General features: G+C 29.6%; 1 protein-coding gene across 1 annotated transcript in view; it reads right to left on the bottom strand.

The window, feature by feature from the left end:
* Myo81F (Myosin 81F) overlaps positions 1–22,354 on the bottom strand; it is a 124,517-nt gene that overhangs the window by 60,093 nt on the left and 42,070 nt on the right. Inside the window, 7 exon segments of the mRNA XM_067275827.1 lie at positions 2,747–2,889; positions 3,334–3,573; positions 3,676–3,726; positions 6,864–6,938; positions 7,029–7,121; positions 10,408–10,557; positions 21,309–21,883. Coding sequence (XP_067131928.1) covers positions 2,747–2,889; positions 3,334–3,573; positions 3,676–3,726; positions 6,864–6,938; positions 7,029–7,121; positions 10,408–10,557; positions 21,309–21,883 — 1,327 coding nt within the window.

Below are 22,354 nucleotides of genomic sequence, written 5' to 3'. Positions count from 1 at the left end.
ATTTAATATTTCATTATCAGGTTATAAGTTGGCAAATTAAATATACATATATTACATAATTTGGACTAAAAGTAAATGATTAAGTTACAATATTGCATTAAATTTAATAATTAAAGCAATTAATTTATAATATTCTGGAAAAAATATCTATATGGAGTAAGACTCAAACCAAAACTTTTTTGCTTAATTTGCAGATGCATTGCCATAGTAAGCAGAAGTTCCAAGTTTGAGTCCCACTCTAAATCAACTTGATGTTCTCAGGCCACAAATGGAGTATATATTGAAATGTCTAGTGGAAAAACTTTTTGATTAAACTATAAATTTGCTGAAAACTGTATACAGGTAACCCCCGTATAACACGGGAGTTATGTTCCAAAAAATTGCCGTGTTATGTGAATCCGTGTTATATGAAACAAAAAACTAGTACGAAAAAGGGGGTTAGGTTCCAAAAATTAAAAAAAACATGCTATTATATTTTCATAATTAAGATAAACATCTTTATTAAAATTTTCTTAAGTGATACATATTAATATATTTTAAACAATGTTTTCTTCATCACCAATAAGCACTATTAACCGAGAGCATTTTCTTTTTGGCAAGTTATCCTTATCCTCTGAGAATTTTTCTGCATTATCTTCAAATCCATGCTTTACCTTTTGCAAAAATTATGTAATTTTAGATTGCTTGTGTGAGACTGCAGATTTTAGCTAGAAAATTTTTGTAAATGAAAGAAAACTTTCATTTTTTGTTCAAAAGTTATTGTAAACAATTACTGATAGAAAAAAACTCCTCGCAGAGAAACAGAGCAGAGGTCTCCAGTAACTATCAACAGTTAGGTGGAAAAGTTGAAACTTAGCTGTCAAGAACCAATTGCTTCATTGCTATAACCTAGCTGTCATTGTCAACAACTGATCGCTTCCCACACTAACACTATAAAAGCTCGTGCCACCGGAAACTTAGGGCACGTCGCACCTGAAAGTTATTCCTATATTGTGTCGACGATCTCCATGAGTTGGACTAACATCCCGAGGAAAAGACATACGATCGCCGCACTTCGGCCATACCATCCAGTCTCACATAGAGGTATTTTGTTAGAACTTTGTGAACTCTCTCTCCCTAGCAATGGCATTAGGTTTAGCTCATAGCTGCCTGTGTAGAACTTGTTAAGCTGTGCATTTAGGCATATGTTAACCACATTTAATCTCATATCATATAGTAGAATAGACTTGTAACCAGTGGTGATATTCGAAATAGTTAACAAAGGGTTCGCTAGCAGAAAATTTTTCCCTGACATTCATCAACAAACGAAATGGAAGTTTTGGCTAGAAATAAATACAATACCTTTTCTTGCGAATATATCTAATAATCAGTGGCGTATTTGGAACGTAACGGGCCCTGGGCGAAGACCAGGTAAGAATAGTATATTAGTGCTGTCTACCTTTTTTTTTTAGGCACAGAAATTTTTCACCCCGAATGGCACTGCTGATAATAGACAGATGTCATCATCTCTTGAAATACAATATCCTTTTTATTTCGCTGTCCATAGCCCGACACGTCTTCCACAGCCATCTTGTATTATTTCGCATGCGTGAGATTGTGGGATCTCTCTTATGACTGGATCTAGTTTCAAGAACTCTCTTGAATCGATCGCGATTAAACCTCGTTTCGGTCGAGATTGAAACGGTCGAGAGGGATTGCACCAAGACATAGTCCCCAACCTTGCTCACAATCTAGATTGAAATGTTTGGTGCGAACGGGGTATATGGCTCTAGTTTAGTAGTATTACAGAGTATAATACATATATTTTAATATATTTAAAAAAAAAACAAAACCACTGAGAAATGTTCCGTGTGTTTAACAAGGTTCGGAAAACTGCAAATTTTAACAACAAGTTCAGCTGAACCTGTGCGAACCGGCTGAATATCAACACTGCTTGTAACCAACTTGTATGTTATCCTAGTTAGCCAATAAATGTTTTATTTGTTAACCTGTCTCTTGTCAATCCAAGATGCCCCATCGACTTACCAATGCACCTCCCCACTCACTTTTTTCCCTCCTAGCCATCCAATGACAAAGAGATCGGGTTTTGCCAACCCGTGCAGTGTAAGTGGTCAGCGAGGATTAACCCGACCCTCTGCTTATCTCACACTTGCTTTTAGTTAAAAGATCTTTATAAATTTCCTTATATGGTGCGCTAAGCACTTATGAAGAATAAAGCAAGTTTGGAATAAGGGAAAAACATCTGGCAACATCAAAAGCAGAAGCGTTGAGATCTGGCAACATTGAAACAAGTTTTGAGAAGGACCATGTGTATTGACAGAAGGCAAGAAAAAAAATTTACATACTTAAGTACTAACAGTTCACAAAAATTATTATTTTCGTGAACTATTAATACTTAAGTATGTAAAAATGTATTACATTTCATGTTGTACGAGGATTTTACCCAATTCTCGAACCATGTCAGAGTGAATCTGTGCTATAAAAGTACCGTGTTATACGGGGCTGATCCCAATTCTCGAACTGTGTTAGAGTGAATCCATGCTATAGAACTGCCATGTTATACGGGGGTTACCTGTACTTATACTTAGCATAGTTTGTAATTGGAGAAAGATTTTATGAACACCCAATTATTAAAACATTTTTTTATTTAACATTAGGTGATGATAATTGAGAGTATTATATTCTGTAAATTATCAAATCCACACAATTTCATTATTACTTTATATCAATTTTAGACTATAATTACCAGGGCGTTGTAGCTTGTAAAACGTCAACAAGAGCAGTTAATTGATGACGGAAAGCATCAGCTACAGTAGGACGACCTTTTGTCATAGTTCTGGACATTGTACTTCCATTACCAAGACGATTAATAGTAACTCCTAATAAATCCTACACATAAATACATAGTTATTAAAATAATGAATATATGAAATCATAATGTCAGTACTCTTGTAAAATTAGAATGTAACAGGCAGTGGTACAATCAGAATGAGCAACTGGAGTGAGTACCTTCTAAAGAGAATTTTAAAAAAAATTGTTAAATTTCAAAAAGCTGAAAAAAAAGTACATGCTTGCTTACATTTTTAAAATGCTTAAGTTGCACTAAAAATAATAATTATTTTTATTATAAATTTTATAATAAAAAAAATAGTGAAAATTTCCTCTATTTGAAGTTTCTGGTTATGCCACAGGTAACAGATATAATAAAAATTAATAAATAATAATTTATGAGAGAATTCATAATGTGATTCAAGAAAATATATTTTATTTATAATATTTTATCAACTATATCAATAACAATTTTATTTTAAATAATATTAATATTGATTATACCTGAAATTTCACTAAGTCTTGAACAAAAGTATTTGAAGACTGTTGCATTAATTCAAACAATTGATCTTGTTGAACATCTTTATTTTTTTCTAAAAATCCTTCAACCGTGTAAACAACATCTCCAGCATAATGTTTTACTCCAAATTCTTTCTCCCACCTTCTACGATCATCTCCTTTTACATAATTATGATGATCTTCAAATTCTTGATGCAATTTAGATACGTAAGTAATATCAGATCCCTACAGAAATAAAACATAAATTTATAAAACAAATTGTATTTTTATACTACAATACAATAAATTAAAATCTTAAGTTGAAAATTTAATATAATATTGACATACTTTTGGCATTCTACATTCTTCTGTTAATAACCTCAAAATACACTTTGGAGGCTAAAATATAGAAATGTATATTTAATATATAGTAATATCTTTAAAAATAAATATTTTTTTGATTCCACTGTATATAAGAAAAAACTTCTCTATGGTAATAATAAAGTCTAATGTTAATAAATAATTATTTAATTATGAAAATAAACTAGAAATTATTATTATTAACTTAAAATAAAATTATTTCCTTAAAGATCACAATGCTAGAATAAATCGTTATATGACAAATACAAAATATCAAAAAAGTTTTTGCAGGGATAAAGAGTTTTAATATATTAGTACTAACAGTACTTGTATCATCATCACAAAAATTAAATATATCTAATAATTAAGTATAAAGTAATTTGACTAGAGGTAGGTGGTTAGGCTGACATCTTATGATAACGGCAGTCTTTTGTATCTGTATGGATCTCACAAATAAAACGATATATAAATTAGTCTGACAGAATCCATTCCGTATATTCTCATTTCATGTTCTTCCATCACTTTATCAATTCATATGTCTATCGCCACACTCCAAGTATTTTATTTTCTACCAATTTCACTAAGAACTCATCTCCAGAGTGATTCAGCTAAGCCTGTACTTCTGGAAGAAGTAGGTTGCACAAAGACAAATTGGAATCATATAGCAATGTTGAGTCAGAAATGCCATCTTCATGCAGTATATGGCATTATCAAATATTTCTAGAGGGCATCTTGCAAGAGTTATTGCATGAACAATGGTCCCTCAGTTTCTGCACCAAGCAATATGGTTCCAGCACAATGAAACCCCACCTATTTCAGCAATGACGTTCATCATCACTTAAGCATGACATTTGGACATCAGTGGATCAGGCATGGTGGTCCCATTCATAGGCCTGCAAGCTTGCCAGATTCAACACTTCTTGATTACTTCTTCTAGGGTTTATATCAAAGGACTGGTGTATGACACTCCTGTAGAAAATGATGAAGACCTTGTAGCAGCATTACTGTAGCTGCTTTGAAAGTCCAAGACATGCCAAGAATTTTTCCAAAATGTACATGATTCCCTGTACTGACAATGTCAAGCGTGTGTTACAGTTCATGGTTGCAATTTTGAACATCTTATGTAACCTTATGCATTTCACAAATGTCTTGTGAGTAATAAAAAACATTTCGTTTGCTCTTTCATTTCTTGTCCTCCTCTGTACACTACAACATGAAGATGGCATTCCGACCTGGCATTGCCATATGATTCCAATTTGTCTTCGTGCAATCTACCTACCTATCCCAGAAGTTTGTACACATTTAGCTGAATCATCCTGTATAGGAAAACCAATAGGCATTCCTCTTGTTTGTCTGTAAAACTTTGTCAAATCAAAAACATAACTCATAGAATATTAGATGCAAAATATATGATAACTAGACTAATGATAACAAATTCAATCTCAATCCAATAACCTTAATCATACTAAATCTGGATTTTGCAGTGAGAACTTTCTTGCATAGAGGAAGGCTGGGTCCTGCATCACACTCAGGTATAATGGTTCAAATTCTATTATAGTAAGATAGTCCTTTTCCTCAGTATCAATTCCATCAGATCATTCTTTAATTCATAACTATACTAAACAAGCCATGGATAATTAATGATCTTTTAAAACTTGAATTATTTTAGGGTTTGTTTGACCTTATTTATAGGAAAACTATATTCTTCTACTATTGATCTAAAACCCATAAGTCTTTGTCAGTTTTAACATAAGCAAACTGTCTCAAAGCTCTAATCCTCATATCTGTGTCATATTTTGGCCTTCCCATTTTGTTCTTTGTGTGGAATTCTCTTAAACCTAAAGATGACCATAAAATGTAGAAAATGTTACTTTATCTATTAAATTTTATGTTCAATTGCTGGATTTTTGGTTTTGTTGTCATTATTTTACCCATGGTATATTTTATGGATTCCAAGCAGCTGTTGCCTTTCAGTAATCTTTTTATTCTTACCTCCACACTCTTAATAGGATCTTTACTCAACTCCTCAACCTATCTGCTCTATCAAAGTTTTCAGACCCAGAAGTAAGCAATTTTCCTTCTTAACTATAACCATTTACTTTGATTTGTCTGCTGAGGTTAATAGTAGGTTCTTCTCCTAACCACTGCTTTATTATACATAAGTTAATCCTTTTCTAATTTCCCTCTCTTCCTGCACCAATCTTGTCTCCTGTCTCATCTTTCTTGCTATCATCAATCTTATTCATTCTTTTTCATTTTCATTCAAACCATTAAAAAGAGCTTCCACTTCTCTCATTGAGGTTCTATTATTAGATCCAATCCTATTACCTCTAAGGGATTGGAACCAACAACAGTTCTTATTCCAAAACTTTGATTCCTTCAGTAACAGTATAAAATGTATAGAACTCTTATATAGCTTCTTCCTCTTCTTGCTTTGCCAAGCTAACAGACCTTTCAGCTTTCTAACATGCCTTTCTCTGACTTTCCTTTTATTACCTTTTAGCTCTTATCTGCTATTTCTAGTACTTTTTGCATTGTTCTAGATAAAGTAGAGTAAAGAAAGTTTCATCAGAAATATTTTGATCACAAAAAACTCTAAAAACTCACCCAGAAGGTGAACTTTATTAGAGTTTGTCTACTTAGCATTTGTTTGAAATATGTTTGAAATAAACTGGAAGAATATAATTTTTTTTTAATTATTTAAATATATGCATTTCTAATTTAGTTGCTCCTGATAATAGCTTAACAGGATCAAAAATACTTGGGGTTTAATTAATAATATGTTTTCATGTTGATTTTCTCCAATATAGTAGTTTTATACAAGTTTTAAAATATTTTAATGTTTATGTTTTCTTAATAGTTCTTAAATAGTTCTTAAAGAAAGCTCAACATTTTCTTGACATTAGACATCAGCTATAAAATGTTAAAATATCAATACTAATGTAAATAAAATATTTTAAATAGTAAATAAATTAAAATAAATAAATTTTATTATATTATATACAGCACCTATAAAAGAATGTATGAAGTAATATTATTTTTCAGTTTTTGAAAAATTAACTGTGATTAAAAAATTATTAGCAATGAATACTGAAATTAATTATTATTTTTTATTTCTTACTATCGTTTTTTTATGTTTAAAAATAATTTTAATAAGTTAAAATTAACTGTCATACCTTTTCTAATAATTCAAGGCAAGCAGTATTATCAGTAAAAGTAATATGAGAAAAAACAATTTCTTCTTCTTTATACTGGAAATTAAACACATAATATATTAATTAATAATCCTTTTACATAATGTTTAAATAAATAATAAGAATTATTACTCTTTAAAAACTTACAATTTCTTGTTCCAAAGCAAATACATAATGGTTAAAAAATTTATGTAGTTTTTCATTAGTATAATTAATGCAGAGTTGTTCAAAGCTATTTGTCTATAAATAAATATATATTTTATTTTACATATAAAACTGTACTTAAAAATATCATTACAAAATCTTGATTAGATTTTCTTTTATAAAATACAGTCATCTAACATTAACCTCAAATCCTTGAAAACTAAAAATCACACCAGTTCCTGTTTTATTTGTTTTTCATGCTACAATAAAGCAGAAACTGGTGTGATTATTAATACAATAAGTTTAATGTTTTCAGATTTTCAGGAATTTCAAACACTAGAACACCAATACCCAATTTCAAAAAAAGTGAATCAAACAGTTCAACTCAAATAAAAATGTTCTGTTCATGCAGCAACAATTTTAAGATCTATTTCAAGTAATAAATTCAAACATGAATTTAAATATGCAATATTTAATTAAACAGGTGTTTATTTCTAGAAAAATTAAAAATTCATTATCTTTTCATGAAATAAATATGTTTTCATATAACGCTTTCTCTGTTAACATTTTCTATATTGTTCAAAGTTAGACTCTTAGTCACACTCTTAGAAACAGTATATACTATAGTTCTAATCAATAATCTTAATTTATTTATTTTATTTTTTACTTTTATTTCTTAATGGAAGATACCTATATTTCACTTAGTACAATTATTTCATTCATAACCTAGCTGGATCTTTTTTTATTGATAAAACTGTCAGGCTATATTAGCAAGTCAAATGAAAGTGAGCCAATGTGTTAAAAGTAATGACTACCAGCATAGAGGTATTTGTCTTGGGTTGCAAGTGTTCTTCCAATCAGCTTCTGCTCTTCTTACTGATGACCAAAAGACTGATATATAACAGATAGAACATTTCTTTCCTGAATATTTTAATTCCATTATTCATAAAAATTACTTTATTTGAAATTACAACATAATAATTGCATATATGTTTTTGATAATACCAGCATGGCCAACAATTTGATTGCTTTATTATTTTAAGTCAGTCACTGATAATATAGTCTGTTGAAAGCAAATATAAATTCCATATTTTTCACCTTAAAATTTTTTAACTATCACTGTACAGTATGAGATAATGAGTAAAATTGTCTTTGTTTCTGAAAGATGCAGTAGAAAGACCATATACAAATATTAAACAAGACAGAAAAAAAGAAAAACTGAAACATACTTTTTGGAGATATCTACATCATGCTGTTATGTTACAAATTCCTTTGAGGGGTCCGCTATGGGTACCTCTCTATAGTCGAAGTCGGCTAGATCGGTCAAGCCGATCGCATCCACGAACAGGGTCATCGTGACGTTGAGTGGTGTATTCTCAAATCGAAGAAAAAGTCTAAATGCTGTTATTACGTGTTTATTTACAGCTAAGTACAACTATATATACAGAAAGTATAACAATGTCGATCGTGGAGACAATGGTCGGAGCGCACGAGGTGGACGTCCGAACCAAAGCACATCGAGCCCAAAAGAGGTTAGCCTCGACCCTGACGTCACGCCGGTTGGGGACGGTGGTCAGTCGCAGTGTTGCCGACCGCCGCACCTTTATAGTGTCAAAACAATTTCAGTTGTGTGTAAAATGAGTGCACCAAAGAAAAGCAAAACTTATAATTTGTATGATGAATGAAATAAAATTAGTTTTGTTATATAGCTGATAAATGATTTTGTTAAATGATGTCTATGCCATGTTTATGAAAAAGAGAGAACCTGAGATGTCAATTAATGTACAATAAGTAAAAGTAACTATTTTTTTCAACATAATTTTATAAGAGTAGGTTAATAAACTTTATATAAAAGAATAAAAATATGATGGTAAATTGACTTTCATGAGTCAAAAGTATTGACAATCACATTCTTAGTTGGCCAACTTATAATCCCAGTAAGTTGGCCAAACTGGGATTATACCATCACAAGGTCTCTGGAGAAAAATAATAAACTAAATGAGAAGAATTGTATCATTTTACATGGAGAAAATAAGCAAAATATATCCCTATTCATATTCTTTTCCATAATGTTGTTAATTTAATTTTTTTTAAAAAGCCTTATGAAGATATAATAACCAAAAATTTTTGTCTAATTATTACAACAGAACTGTTGTAATAAATGGAATCTGTTGTAGCTTCTAATAAAGAACTGCTTCTTTATTAGAAGCTACAACAGAGTTTCTAATAAAGCAGTTCTTTATAAATTTTATAAATCTGTGAATCATTTTAGTTCTATAAGTCTCTGATTCTTTAGTGAATTAGCAATTTCCAAATCAATGGAATGTATTAATACTTATTTTATAATAAACTAATCTTTTGAATTAAAATTCTAAAATATAATTGCAAAATTTTCTGCTACTACTAAATGTTTCCACATAATGAATATATTATCTATATATTCTAACAGAAACAAATTCCAAATCAATGGACATTTTATTGTTCTTATGAATTAACTCATTATCAGAAAAAATAAAAACAAGAATGAGAATAATTTTAATTAAAAGATAAGTTCAGCAAAAAGCCAAAGTATCACTTAATATAACATTAATAATGTATTAAGTTCAGAACTACTCCATTGTACTGTTAGAAAATACAATATCAAATTATAGTAACTTTTAATTAAGTTGACATATATCAGCTGATCAATCTATCACTAAAGTCTATATTAATGCATTCTGACTTAAAATTAATTAAAACTAAATGACAAACTATCATAAATTTATTTAATATACAAATGCTTAAACATTTTGAAATACATGAAATTCAAATCTGAATTCTATTTAACTCTATTTGCACTCTATGGTTTGAAATGATAGATTCTAAGTGAATCTTATACAATTTATATTTGAATTATCAAAAAAAAAAATTATCATTGAATACAAGCTAAAAATAAATCAAACTTTGGATTTGCTTTAAGAAAAATAATTTATATTTAAAAAAGTAAACAATACAGAACTTTAAAAGGAATTTTTCACAATCAGAATAAATCCTAAATCTTGAAACTTCAATTCAAAATATAAAAAATACACTCAATTTCTATAAAGAAAAGCTTGATTATTATTGATAAATTATCCTACATAATTGTTTAAACAAAAATTTTTTGTAAATTAATATATTTCACAATCTATAAGGTTTATTTATGAAGTACATCCAATAATTCTTGAATTATACTTCTATAGTCCAATGTTATGATCAATTAAGTAAAAAGTTGTTTTAAAAATGTTTTATAATTTAAATTCTTTACTTCTATTAAATTACTAATTACTGAAATGTATATATAATTATAAAGTATAACTTCAAACAATAAGTAATAAAATCTTATTTAAATTAATCTACTTACATCAAAATTTTCAAAACCAAAGATGTCCAGCACCCCCAGAAATCGTTCACTGTCTTGTCCAGGATTAGTACATGTATTGATATAATTTACAATCCATGCAAAACTTCTTGAATATAAAGCTTTTGCCATTGCATGCCTATTTTCTCTAGCCTAAATAACAATAAAAAAAAATTCTCTATAATGATCCACATTATTATATTCAATCATTCGATAACTTCATTGTAAAATTCTTGATTTAATAGCATTCAGAATATGATTTATATATGTATTGTATAATAATGTTTTCAAATTCAAAAACATTTCTCCCAAAATCATTTTAAAATGCAATATTTTACTTTTAGAATGTATATTAAATCAACCTGACAATCAGCAAAGTTTATGCCAGATATTTTTAGGTATATATTAGGTTGTTTGGAAAGTAATTTCATTTTTTTTCCATGAAAAATGCAATTTTCTTATAATATATAAATATTTTATTGAATTATATATTGACCATTTTGGTCCAATACCTTTTGCCATCTTTTTGATAGTAGCATGATTCCATGCTCATAGAAGTTCTGATCTTTGCTTACAAAAAACTGATCCAAGTGATTTTGACATCCCCATTTCAAGTAAATGTTTTACTGCTTAAAAATTTTTGTAAAGACCAGAACAAGTAATAATCCGAGGGGGGGCAAGATCTTGCTAATATGGTGGGTATGGAAGCACAACCCATCCAAGCTGTAACAGCTTCTGACAAGTTACAAAAGTTGTATGAGATCTGACATTATCATGATGAAACACTACACCTTTTCTATAGATCAATTCTGGCCTTTTCTGTTTGATGATATCACTCAATTTGTCCAGTTGACAGCAGTACACTTTCAAATCAACTATGGAATTGTCTGGTAGAAAATAGAAAAACAAAACATATATCCTTAAAATCCCTCCAAACAGAGAGCATCACTTTTTTTTATGAATATCAGCTTTCAGTGCAAATCTCTTTCTTTAAGAACATATGGAACCCATATATTAAGCTTTGAAATGAAACAAAGTCATTTCAAGTGATCATAAATGATTGAATTTGACAAATTTAATCTCTTAATGATTTCTCGTGTTGTTATTTGGTGGTTCGCTTCAATCAATACCTTTATTTTGTCTTCATCAGCTTTAACTGACCTTCCCGAATGTGGTACATCTTCAACATTGAAATTTCTGGAATAAAATTTTGCAAACCAGTTTTGGCATTGTCGTTCTGTCAATACATCTTCTCCATACACATCACACAATTTTTTCTTGCTTGATAAACAGCATTCTTACCTTTTCAGTAATAAAAAAGCAAAATATGCTGAAAATGCTGCTTTTAATTTTCCATATTTGATGGGACACCAAAACAAAAAAAAAACAATTGTAAAGAATCAAACAAAATTTTTTTCAAATAAGCTTTGAAATGTCAGCTGTCAGAATATATAATTACAATACAATTTAGAATGAAATTGGTGGGTAAAAATACAACTAATCCCTCTGGTGGTAAAAAAACAAAATTACTTTCTGAACAACCCAATAGAAGTAGAATGAATCAACTGAGTCAAGTGTTGGGAAAATTGGAAAGATTCTCCTTAAGAAGCTTAATATCATAATTAGCTAATTTCCAAATATACCAAAGCAGCAAAATCCTTTTCTAAGCATTTGCTACCAACTGTACATTTAGGTTGGTTTCGGTAATCATTATGTTATTCTTTTTGACCATTAGTAAAAATGATCAAGAAAAATAACCTAATGATTATTATAAATTAAAATATTAATAATAAATTCTATATATTATTCTATTCTATTCTATAAATTCTGTTCTATATATAAATTCTATATAATTCTATAAATTAAAAACATTTATTGTATTCCTTTGAATAGCTTTGATTATTATATTTTTTAATATTGAAAAAATGTCTGTGTTGTATATATGAATGTTTAAGAAAAGATAAATTGTTTCATAGTTTATCTAGCAAAAATAAAAAACAAAAGATTCAAACATTCAAAATTATTTCAATTCATTAAAATAATGACAATACAACTTTTTCCAGACTAAAAGATATATCACTGTAACGTTTCTATTGAAAACACAGAAGTCCATAGATTGAAAATTGGAATTATCTAGCAGATCACACTTCTTTGATATTTCTAAAGCTTTAGCAATTGTAATATTCATTTGCCTACCTGGTTTTGAAGACCACTCTATTCCAAATCTTTTCTTTTAGAGTTCTCTAAGTTAGTTAGTCATTAATTTCTAATTATTAAATTTAGTACAAAATGGCATATAAGACTTTTAGTGCCAAATTTTGTTAATTAATTATTGTATAAAAATACAGTAGAGAGTCGTTAATCCGAACCCCGGTAATCCAAATTGCCGGTTATCCGAACGATTTTCAGTCGGACTGTGCCGTGCTGAATCGAACATTTTTGATACTAGATTTACTTCTAAAGTATAATTTTCATGTTTTTATATTCATCAATATATTTATTTTGTTTGTACAAAATAAAGAAATAATTTTTAACGATACAATAACCTCAATTATTATTATAAAAATTTTCGTTAGGCTTAAAATCGACGAAAATTCAATACGAAGTGACACGCAATGGAGAAAAATTCAACACAAAGCGACATGCAACAGAGAAAAATTTGAACATCGGATAGGTTAATATATTTTTTCGTACATAATCGGTTATCCGAACAAATCACTAATCCGAACAACCCCAGTCCCGAATTGATTCGGATTAACGACTCTCTACTGTAGTCCTATAATTTTGGCAATTCTTCAGCTATTTCTGGTTACATACGAGGTGTGTTTTTTAAGTAAGTACTGTATTGATATTAAAATAACACAAGTGTAATTTTTTTAACAATTTTATTCTCACATGAAAGCCTGTACCTTAATCTACTTTTCAACATAATTTCCTCCAATATTAAGGCACTTATCATATTGTACAGTACAACCAGCTTCTGAATTCCATCCTCATAGAAATATGGCACCTGATTTGCCAACTACTGCAGCATGGCCATTTTGACATCATCATCATCGTTGTCATAGCTCTGACCACCTAGATGTTTTTTCAAGTGGCGGAACAAATGGTAGTCACTAGCACTAGATCAAGGCTATACAGAGGGTGATCAAATTGTTCCCAGCCATATGATGTGATAAGGTCTTGAGTTTGTTAAGCCACGTGTGGACAGGCATTGTCATGAAGCAAAACAATGAGCTTGCCATGCTTTTTGTTTTGGATGACGAAATCGTAAAGCATCTGTTTTCTCAAACTTTTGCATCAACTTTCTGCACCAAGTCTTCAGTAATTACAGACAGTCGCCCACTATGGTCCTTGACATGGACATTAGTACGGCCATCTTTAAATGCTCTAACCCAATTTCTTACCATCCAATTGCTCATAATGTTTTTTCCATACACCTCTCTAATCTACCAATGAATGTCATCTGCTTTCATGTCTTTTGTATTAAGAAAATAAATCACTGCACGTACTTCACAATCAGCAGGATTTTCAATTGTCTGAGGCATTTTAAACACACAGAAACAAACATAAAACAAACAAATGCTTTCGTAATGACATCTGTAGCTAGCCAACAGATGTAGGTACTCAGTGCATATTCGTGGAACACCAACTGTAACACTGCAGCAGCCCTATTTTAAAATGGTACTTACTTAAAAAACATGTCTCGTATATTTCTTATTACAGATTTTTTTGCAAAACCCTACAATATGTTATTTATTTAAAATACCACTATATATTGTAAAATATAAAGCAATTTTTTAATAGATACCTAAGTTAAACAGATACTCTATTATAAGTAAATGAAATCTCTGGTCCTGAAAGTATCTGCTAAATCCAGGTTCTACTACATCAAAATACCCAGGACTGGCTGAAAAAAAAATTTTTAGCAATTTGACTAATTATTGGTAAAAAGTGTTAGTCAAGTTCAGAAAACTTTAGCACAATATTGAAATTCTCTTTGTACTGTGACATTAAAAACCTCATTAATTAAGCTACACTACTACAGAACAAACAACAGAACTATGAAATTATAAATTTTTAATGTTTAATTAATAATAAACATTTTTATTATACAGGGTGGACCAAAAGTAGATGGACAGTAAATGATAACATTTATTTAAATTACATATACATATAAATTTTGAGATTACATACACAATTATATTTACTAATAGACCGTCAAAATACACCTTAAGTTGCTGAGATAATTTATTTAAAGCTAAACTAACGTTTTCAGCCTATTCAATAGCCATCCTCAGGTTAAATGAGAAAATTAGAACAACAGTGTTCTAAAATAGAATATATAAATTTAAATACAAAAATGTAAGTGGACAGTGGACTATTTCTATTGTAGTAGTGTAGTTGATAGGCAGAAGGAGATCAATAGAATTTTGCAAATGGCCAGAACTCCAGGATACAGAGCAGAAACAATAACAAGAAGCTACAAAATGGGCACAGCAAAGACAACAAACGGTGATATTAGTAGAATCACAAAGTTCACATACAACAGAAATATGAAAGCCATCATGAAAGAAATTGCAGACTGCAAGGGGTCAAAAATGGTTTTGAAATGAACTTCGAACTTCTATACAATATTGAGGAATGACAAGGATAGAATTAATAAAGAAGGAAAAGCAGTACACTTTCAAATCAATTGTGGAATTGTCTGGTAGAAGCACATTTTAAATTATATTAGATTAAACTTAATTTAGTAATCTTGGTAAATTTATTAACTGAAACATTCACTTGTGATGGATCAATGATATTAAAGATTATAAATGCACAGTTAGATCACATGTGCATGGCCTTTGTTCCATAGCAATGCTACACTGTTTTGATAAAATAGTAAACTCTTGAATATTTAGTTTTTTAAATAAATAAAAATATTTTTCTACTTAAAAAGATACATCTGTTATGTCTGTTATAATAGAGATTTCAAAATGAAGGAAAATCTCTACTCATAACTTGTTATTCAAAAAATAAACAATTTACAAACATTCTATTCCTTTAAAAGTTTTATGAATAATATTGAATATTGAGATCAAAATTACTGTCTTAATAATAAGCTAGACATCAACCAAATGCCGAATTCTATCGAGCAAGATATGGCTAAATACTAAATAAATTATGTAACCAATTTGGCACTAGAGGGAAGGTTAGGTGTCATCTCTTATTAACTTTAATAATTATAATTTTAATTAATTAATCTAAATCATTTAAAACCATAAATAAGAAATGGCACCTAACACTTTTTGGATTGGTTTTTTAATCATTTAATTAAATGGGTGGAAATAATCAAGAAAAATTGAAAATATTTTTCAAAATAATGATATAAATTCAAACATTTCTGTTTCAGCTCATAAAATTGTAATTTAATAGATAATTATTCTCTTTTGAATGGAGATAAATTTGACTAAATTTAGGTAATAATGTTTGAATAGGCAAAACATTAATTTTTGAAGTTATAATCATACAGGGAGCATTTTGAATTTTTCCTGAAGTGAGAAATGTTAAGATCAAAAATTTTCTGCACTCTAACTGCAATTTATTTATAATATAGACTTACTAAGATGCATTAAGCCAGATTTATGTTCCTCCATGTAACATCTAGCACTCATTGCTTGTGGCAAATGATCGCTGTAGTGAATCAGGCTATTTTTCCACTACTATTAATAATCAAATTATAAGTAATTTGGTACTAGAGGTAGCATTAGGCACCATCTCTTATTAATTTTATTAATTATAATTAAATTAATATTTATTAAATAATTTAGAATATTTTGGAAGAAAAAAATCGACCCAGAGCAGGACTCGAACCTGCAACTCCTACTTACCATGTGGATACATTGCCAGTTATGCTACCCAAACTCTGTGTGACTCTTCACTTCCAGACATTTAATTTTAGATATAACCATCCACAGTTATCTAAACACATTATTAATAGTAGTGGAAAAATAGCCCAATTCATTACAGCGATTGTTTGGCTTTGATTAATAACATCGGGCTTTGAGATGTTTATATATTGATACATCCTCACAACTTGAGAACAAAAGTTATTACGAGTGAGTTAAGAAGACAAAAAAAAGAACGAAAAGATGCTATACTTTCATAATTTTATTAATTCCATTTCCCAAATGCATTTCGCAACGCCTCATCAGTGGGTAGTACTGATGAGGCGTTGCGAAATGCATTTGGGAAATGGAATTAATAAAATTATGAAAGTATAGCATCTTTTCGTTCTTTTTTTGTCTTCTTAACTCACTCGAAGTCGGATTTTAAAGAGTAGCTTTTTACTTGGATTTTAATTTAAAGTTTTTAGAATTGAAATTTTACTGATCCCATTGGTTTTTTAAATTTTTTGAAAAGTTATTAAATATATTAACCTTTACAATACAATATTAAATTTATTATTGCATTCTTTTAAGTTATATTGATAGATGCAATTTGGCTAAACACAATATCCCACTGTTTTTGGCCAAATCCTGGTTCACAGACAGCACCTTGTAATGAGATGCAATTTCATGTTGAAGAATAAAACTTGGACTATCATTTTTGTGGCTTATTCCAGTTTGTGGACTTCTAAGGCCATTTTTCCTAATTTCACACAAAATCTGATTGCTCCTGTAGGTCTGACATTTTGGAATGCAACACTGGCACCACAGATGGTCCCTTCTCAGTCACTTACAATGACTGAGAAGGGACCATCTGTAATGATGATGACTATGATACAAATACCCAAATTTCTAGACTATTACTATGGTGCTACATCTATCCAATAACACTTTTCATTTTTGTAAAACAAAATAATTCTCAACAAGTAAAATGGCAAGGCTGGTTTTTGGGACAAGACTATGTCTCAGAGACTTAAGGCTCGATGCAATTGTTCAAACTTCATTGGCCACGGCCACGGCCACAACCACGAGGCATTTTCAGTGAAATTAACCTCTCCAATGTCAAAATTTCTGTCCGTTGCATGTCTCCCCAAGTTGAATTTTTTGTCGATGCCTAACAAAAACTTTCCATTTTTGAAAAAATAATTGTGGCTATTGTATCATCCAAAATTATTTTTTTATTTTGCAGAAACAAAATACAGTATATATATTAATAAATGTAAAAACAAAAAAAAATTATATTTCAGAAGTTTGTTTTAATATAAAATTATAACAACTAGTGCCATCTAGTTTCAAAAACATTCCAATGCTGAAACAAGAAATTTCGGGTCAACTGGTTGAAGTCAGCAGATTGTGACCAGAGAGGTAAATTGATTTTTTCAAAGATTCGTTTGTCAAAATTCGATTTTGTAACATTTGCATTTCTAACTTCCAACGATATATGCATGCACAAATCTCACACTCTTGCCTGTTTGTAGATTGTCCACCATTTTCTATTTTATTTTGACTCAGTTCTCAGTCCCGAGAACCTACAAGTCTGATTTTTTTTATGTGCGCATGATTTGGGCACCTAATACTGTGCCAAATTGCAACTCCTGACATGTACTCCTTCATACCTCTAAGTTGGTAACCCAGGACAGCAGCACGATTTTATAAACAAGGCATAGTCTTGTCAAAAATTATCAATCACACTTTTGTAAAATTTGCCGATTGTATGCAATTGTTGGGACGGTCAAGGGGTCAAGACAACTGTGAGTGGGCATGATTTACACACTGAGACAGGTTTTCCATTCACTTTTTCCCATTTAATAAAATAAAAAATGTTCTTAAAAAAATTTGGCTATAGTCTCCTTTACAATTCTCCTTTGATTGGTCTGTTTGAGAAGAGAGTCCAAAAAAGTTTGAATGTAACAGTGAATGTATTCACTTGATCCCTTGGTGATTGTCTTCTAAAGGATTGACGGCCATGGGGATTGTTGGTAAGTTCGAATTCGAACAGATATGTGATGTCGAATGCTGTTCTGTCACAGATGGATGTTCAATCACACACAGGGAACTTGGATTTAGCATATACTGGTAGATCCCAGACAGGCCAAAATATGACAGATCTTGGAGAAAAGAATGAATCTTAGAGAGAGAACGTCATGTCCTTGAAATTAGAGTTTTTAAAGGGTTTCTCTCCTCTATTACATGTTCCAATTAGTCTTCCCTCATCTCCTGGTGACAATTCAAAACCTTTTGAGGCAGGGGAGAGTTCACTGTTGACATTTAACTGATCCCGATCGGATAAAATAGCTCTAAACCTTGAAATTCTCCCCTATAATTCCACCCTTTAGTTTTCCTTTTTGACAGAAAGAAAACTTTTTATTGTCTTCATGAGACTGTAAGTTTTGTGTTGGGTTTTATTTTCAAACGGTGAGAGTTTAACTGTCCCACTAGATATTCATTAACTTTGACACAAAATTTTGAGTTCTGTCTGGGACTTCACACTTTGCAAAATTTTTATTTTGGAATTATTTAATTGCTCTCCTTACTATATCATAGAATACCTTCAGACTTTTTACATTAGTTTGTTCCATAAGCAAAGCAGATTACATTTTTGTAGTCTGACAAAAATAGAGTATCAGTCAATCCACTCCCACCTTTCAGTTCTCACAGTTGCAAAAGATCTTTCATTTATATAAGTTTACTGTTCATTTATTAATTGTCTTAAAATTCACATATTGTAATCATCCACAAGATTAGGTATATCATGTATTATCACTAAATCCTCTATGTTACCTCTATGGATTATATATTACAAGCTAGCTATATTTTTATCTCGTTATAATAAAATTTTATCCTGTTACTGCATCTTCATTAAATTTCTCTAGGCAATGCTGAATGCTAGGACTAAGTTTTTTTATAATTATATGTTTTAAGAACATTTAAAATTATTTCTACTGTTATTTAATTATGCCCAAAACATCTTGTATTATAGAAATTTTTAGAAAATGTATGATTTGTAAAAAAAATAGTCATCTAAATGCTATTTTGTAAAAACATCAACCAAAATACTTTTAAATCTCCATTTCGGTGAGAGTATATTTATTTATTTATTACTTACGTATAATGTACTACTTATTGAAAGATGTATTTTCTGTTTATTTAATAGTGTAATGAGGGCAAAAAATGCTAATATTGATACATGTAATGAATTTTAAATACAGTGGAACCTCACTTAACAAGCATAATTTGTTCCAGAGTCTTACTTGTAATGCAAAACACTCATTAAGCGAAACAATTTTTCCTATATAAATTAATGTAAAATACGATAATGTGTTCCGCGCCAGAAAAAAATGCTCAAATATTTTATGTATAATGTTTATTCAAAGAAAATTATACAATATACACTGTTAAGGAGTGTGAATCATCATCTTTTCTTCTAGGGTGAAAGGAACCAACCTGAAATGCAAATTCAATTTGCAGGAAAAAAAAAAATCAGATAATTTGTCTGATAAACACACCAAAAGATATACCAAATTCTTGGGCTATGTAAAGGCTATAATTAAATATTAGAAATTAATTAATTTGCCTAGAGGTAGGTAGTTATGTTTCCATCTCATATTAAATTTAATAATTATAATTAATTAATTTTTAAGTTAGACATTTCTGGAATTTAATTTGGAATTCATCATTAAATTTAATAAGGGATGGAAGCATAACTGCCTACCTCTAGTCAAATTAATTAATTTCTAATATGTAATTAGACCTTTACATAGCCCAAGAATTTGGCATATTGTTTGGCATGTTTATTATATAATGGACTATGGTTGTTAATGTTTATACGTAATATGTGTGAACACAAGTTTGAAAAAATGTATAGCTACTTAGATGCTAGTTGAACGAGTGCTAAACATGGACTGATGGAGCATGCGCACAATCCAGGACTTCCCCTCTCCTGGCCACTCGTTATGTGAAACATCGCTCATTAAGCAAGTCATTTTTTCACAATTTATTTTGCTCGTTATTCGAAACACTTGTTATGCGAAGTGCTCATTAAGCGAGGTTCTACTGTACTGTAAATGATTCTGGTACAGTTGTAAGTCTTTTGGTAAAATGAAAGTATAAAAAACCACCAATTTAGAAATTTTTCATTATCAATTAACAAAAAGTTCATCAACCATTAAAAAATAAACCACATATATAACTTAATTGTATATAAGAATTAGATTGTAAAAAGAAATTATTGTTATTTAACTTATATAATAATTAATCTTTAAGGTTAAGATTAAAATGTTTTGCAACAACATCCAAAAATTTGTTTCTTTAGATGTTTTAATTCTCTATGTTAAATTAAAAAACAATTTATTTACATGTTAACTATATGAAAATAATATATACAGTAGAAGCTGTTGCTTTACTTGAAAGATTATTTCAAGTAAAGAAAGATCATTTACAATGGATGGAAGCGATATGTATACATAAAGTAGCACGGGAAGAAAAATGTATCAACAATAAAGATGAACTAGCATTATCGATAGCCTGGCAAACTCTGGTTTATGATACATGATAAGGCAAAAGTTATACTTCTATCAACTGCACATGCGCAAAATTACGAGGACTGCACAAGTTTCCTTAGAATGTTCCATTTCAGAATTCGTTTTGAAAAAGATTCGTTCCACCGAATATTTTTGTCCATTGTTTGTTCACCTGAAGAAGAACCTGAGGTTCGAAAACATTAGTGAAAGAAAATATATCAAAAGTAGCACTGTTTTGGTTTGAGTTTGAAGTAAGTCTAAGATTCTAAGATTATTTCAAAATATAACATACAAAATGAAATATATACCAATATATATTAATTTATTTAAGAAAATTAACATATTTTTATACTGGAATTTCAAGAAATATTCCTATGTTCTATTTTACAATAGTTCAACTATATTTTTTTTTATATTTTGATGTTTATGAAAAATGAAATAATGTACTTACTTCATGTAACTTTAATGGTATTTCAGTAACATTTCCTCTGACATTTATTTGACGCTGCAATGCCACTTGTGTAAGTCCTTCAGGATCCAGCCCTAAAAGAGTAGCTACAGTCATTATGATTTCTTCATCATTTGATGTCAACTGGCAGTTTTCTTCATCCACATCTTCAAACTGTAAATTTCCTAGCCATAAAATGGCACTCAAAACACCAAATATACCATCACACATGTCAGAAGGCATGTTTAGAACTGACATAGCAAGACGTAAGGCATCAAACATATGAGCATCATTGACACCTTCAATTTTAGTACAACCACTTTGGTTTAGATAATTATATGATTCTGCTGGACCAATCATAAACTGATCCCTTAATTCTTTATTACGTTGTGCTCCAGCCACTAATTGATAAAATACATGATAATTCCTTTCACCTACAGACTGAAAAGTTATTCTTGACTGTTCCAGTAGATAATCTTGTATAATACATCCTTTAATTTGATATCTTGAATCAAAACACACTTGAATGAATTTTCCAAACCTGCTAGAATTATCATTTCGAACAGTTTTTCCATTTCCTGTACATGATAAATATATTAAAATATTAATAAAGAAATAAATTTTAATAATATATATGTTACAGTTATAATAACATATAATAAAAAAATGAACTAAATTTATATTGATATTGTATTATATCCTTCCTCTCTATGTAAAAAGTATGTCATCTCATCATATATATAAATTATTAATTTTCTAGCTAATGGGCACAGATTGTTTGAAATACATCAGATAATACCTAATATTTTTATTAATTCAACTTTGTATTTTGTATCCTGTAGATGATTTCCCATAAATTGAAAACAATTAGAAATTAAATCAGTGCTTCTCTTTTTACCAAAGACAAACCAATGTTTTGTCTTTAGTAAATATTTCAATAAGCTGACTTATTTACTTTCTTGAATGGCTATGAAAGAATGTAACAGCTTTTATAATGTATTTCATAAAGTTATTTTTCTAAATATGTATCCAGAAAATATATATAATAA

This window comes from Centruroides vittatus, unplaced genomic scaffold, assembly GCF_030686945.1.
Source record: "Centruroides vittatus isolate TY-2023 unplaced genomic scaffold, ASM3068694v2 contig_1158, whole genome shotgun sequence".
NCBI classification, from domain to species: domain Eukaryota; kingdom Metazoa; phylum Arthropoda; class Arachnida; order Scorpiones; family Buthidae; genus Centruroides; species Centruroides vittatus.
The sequence above is the reverse complement of the archived record's forward strand: the minus strand, read 5'-3'. Positions and strand labels throughout refer to the sequence as shown.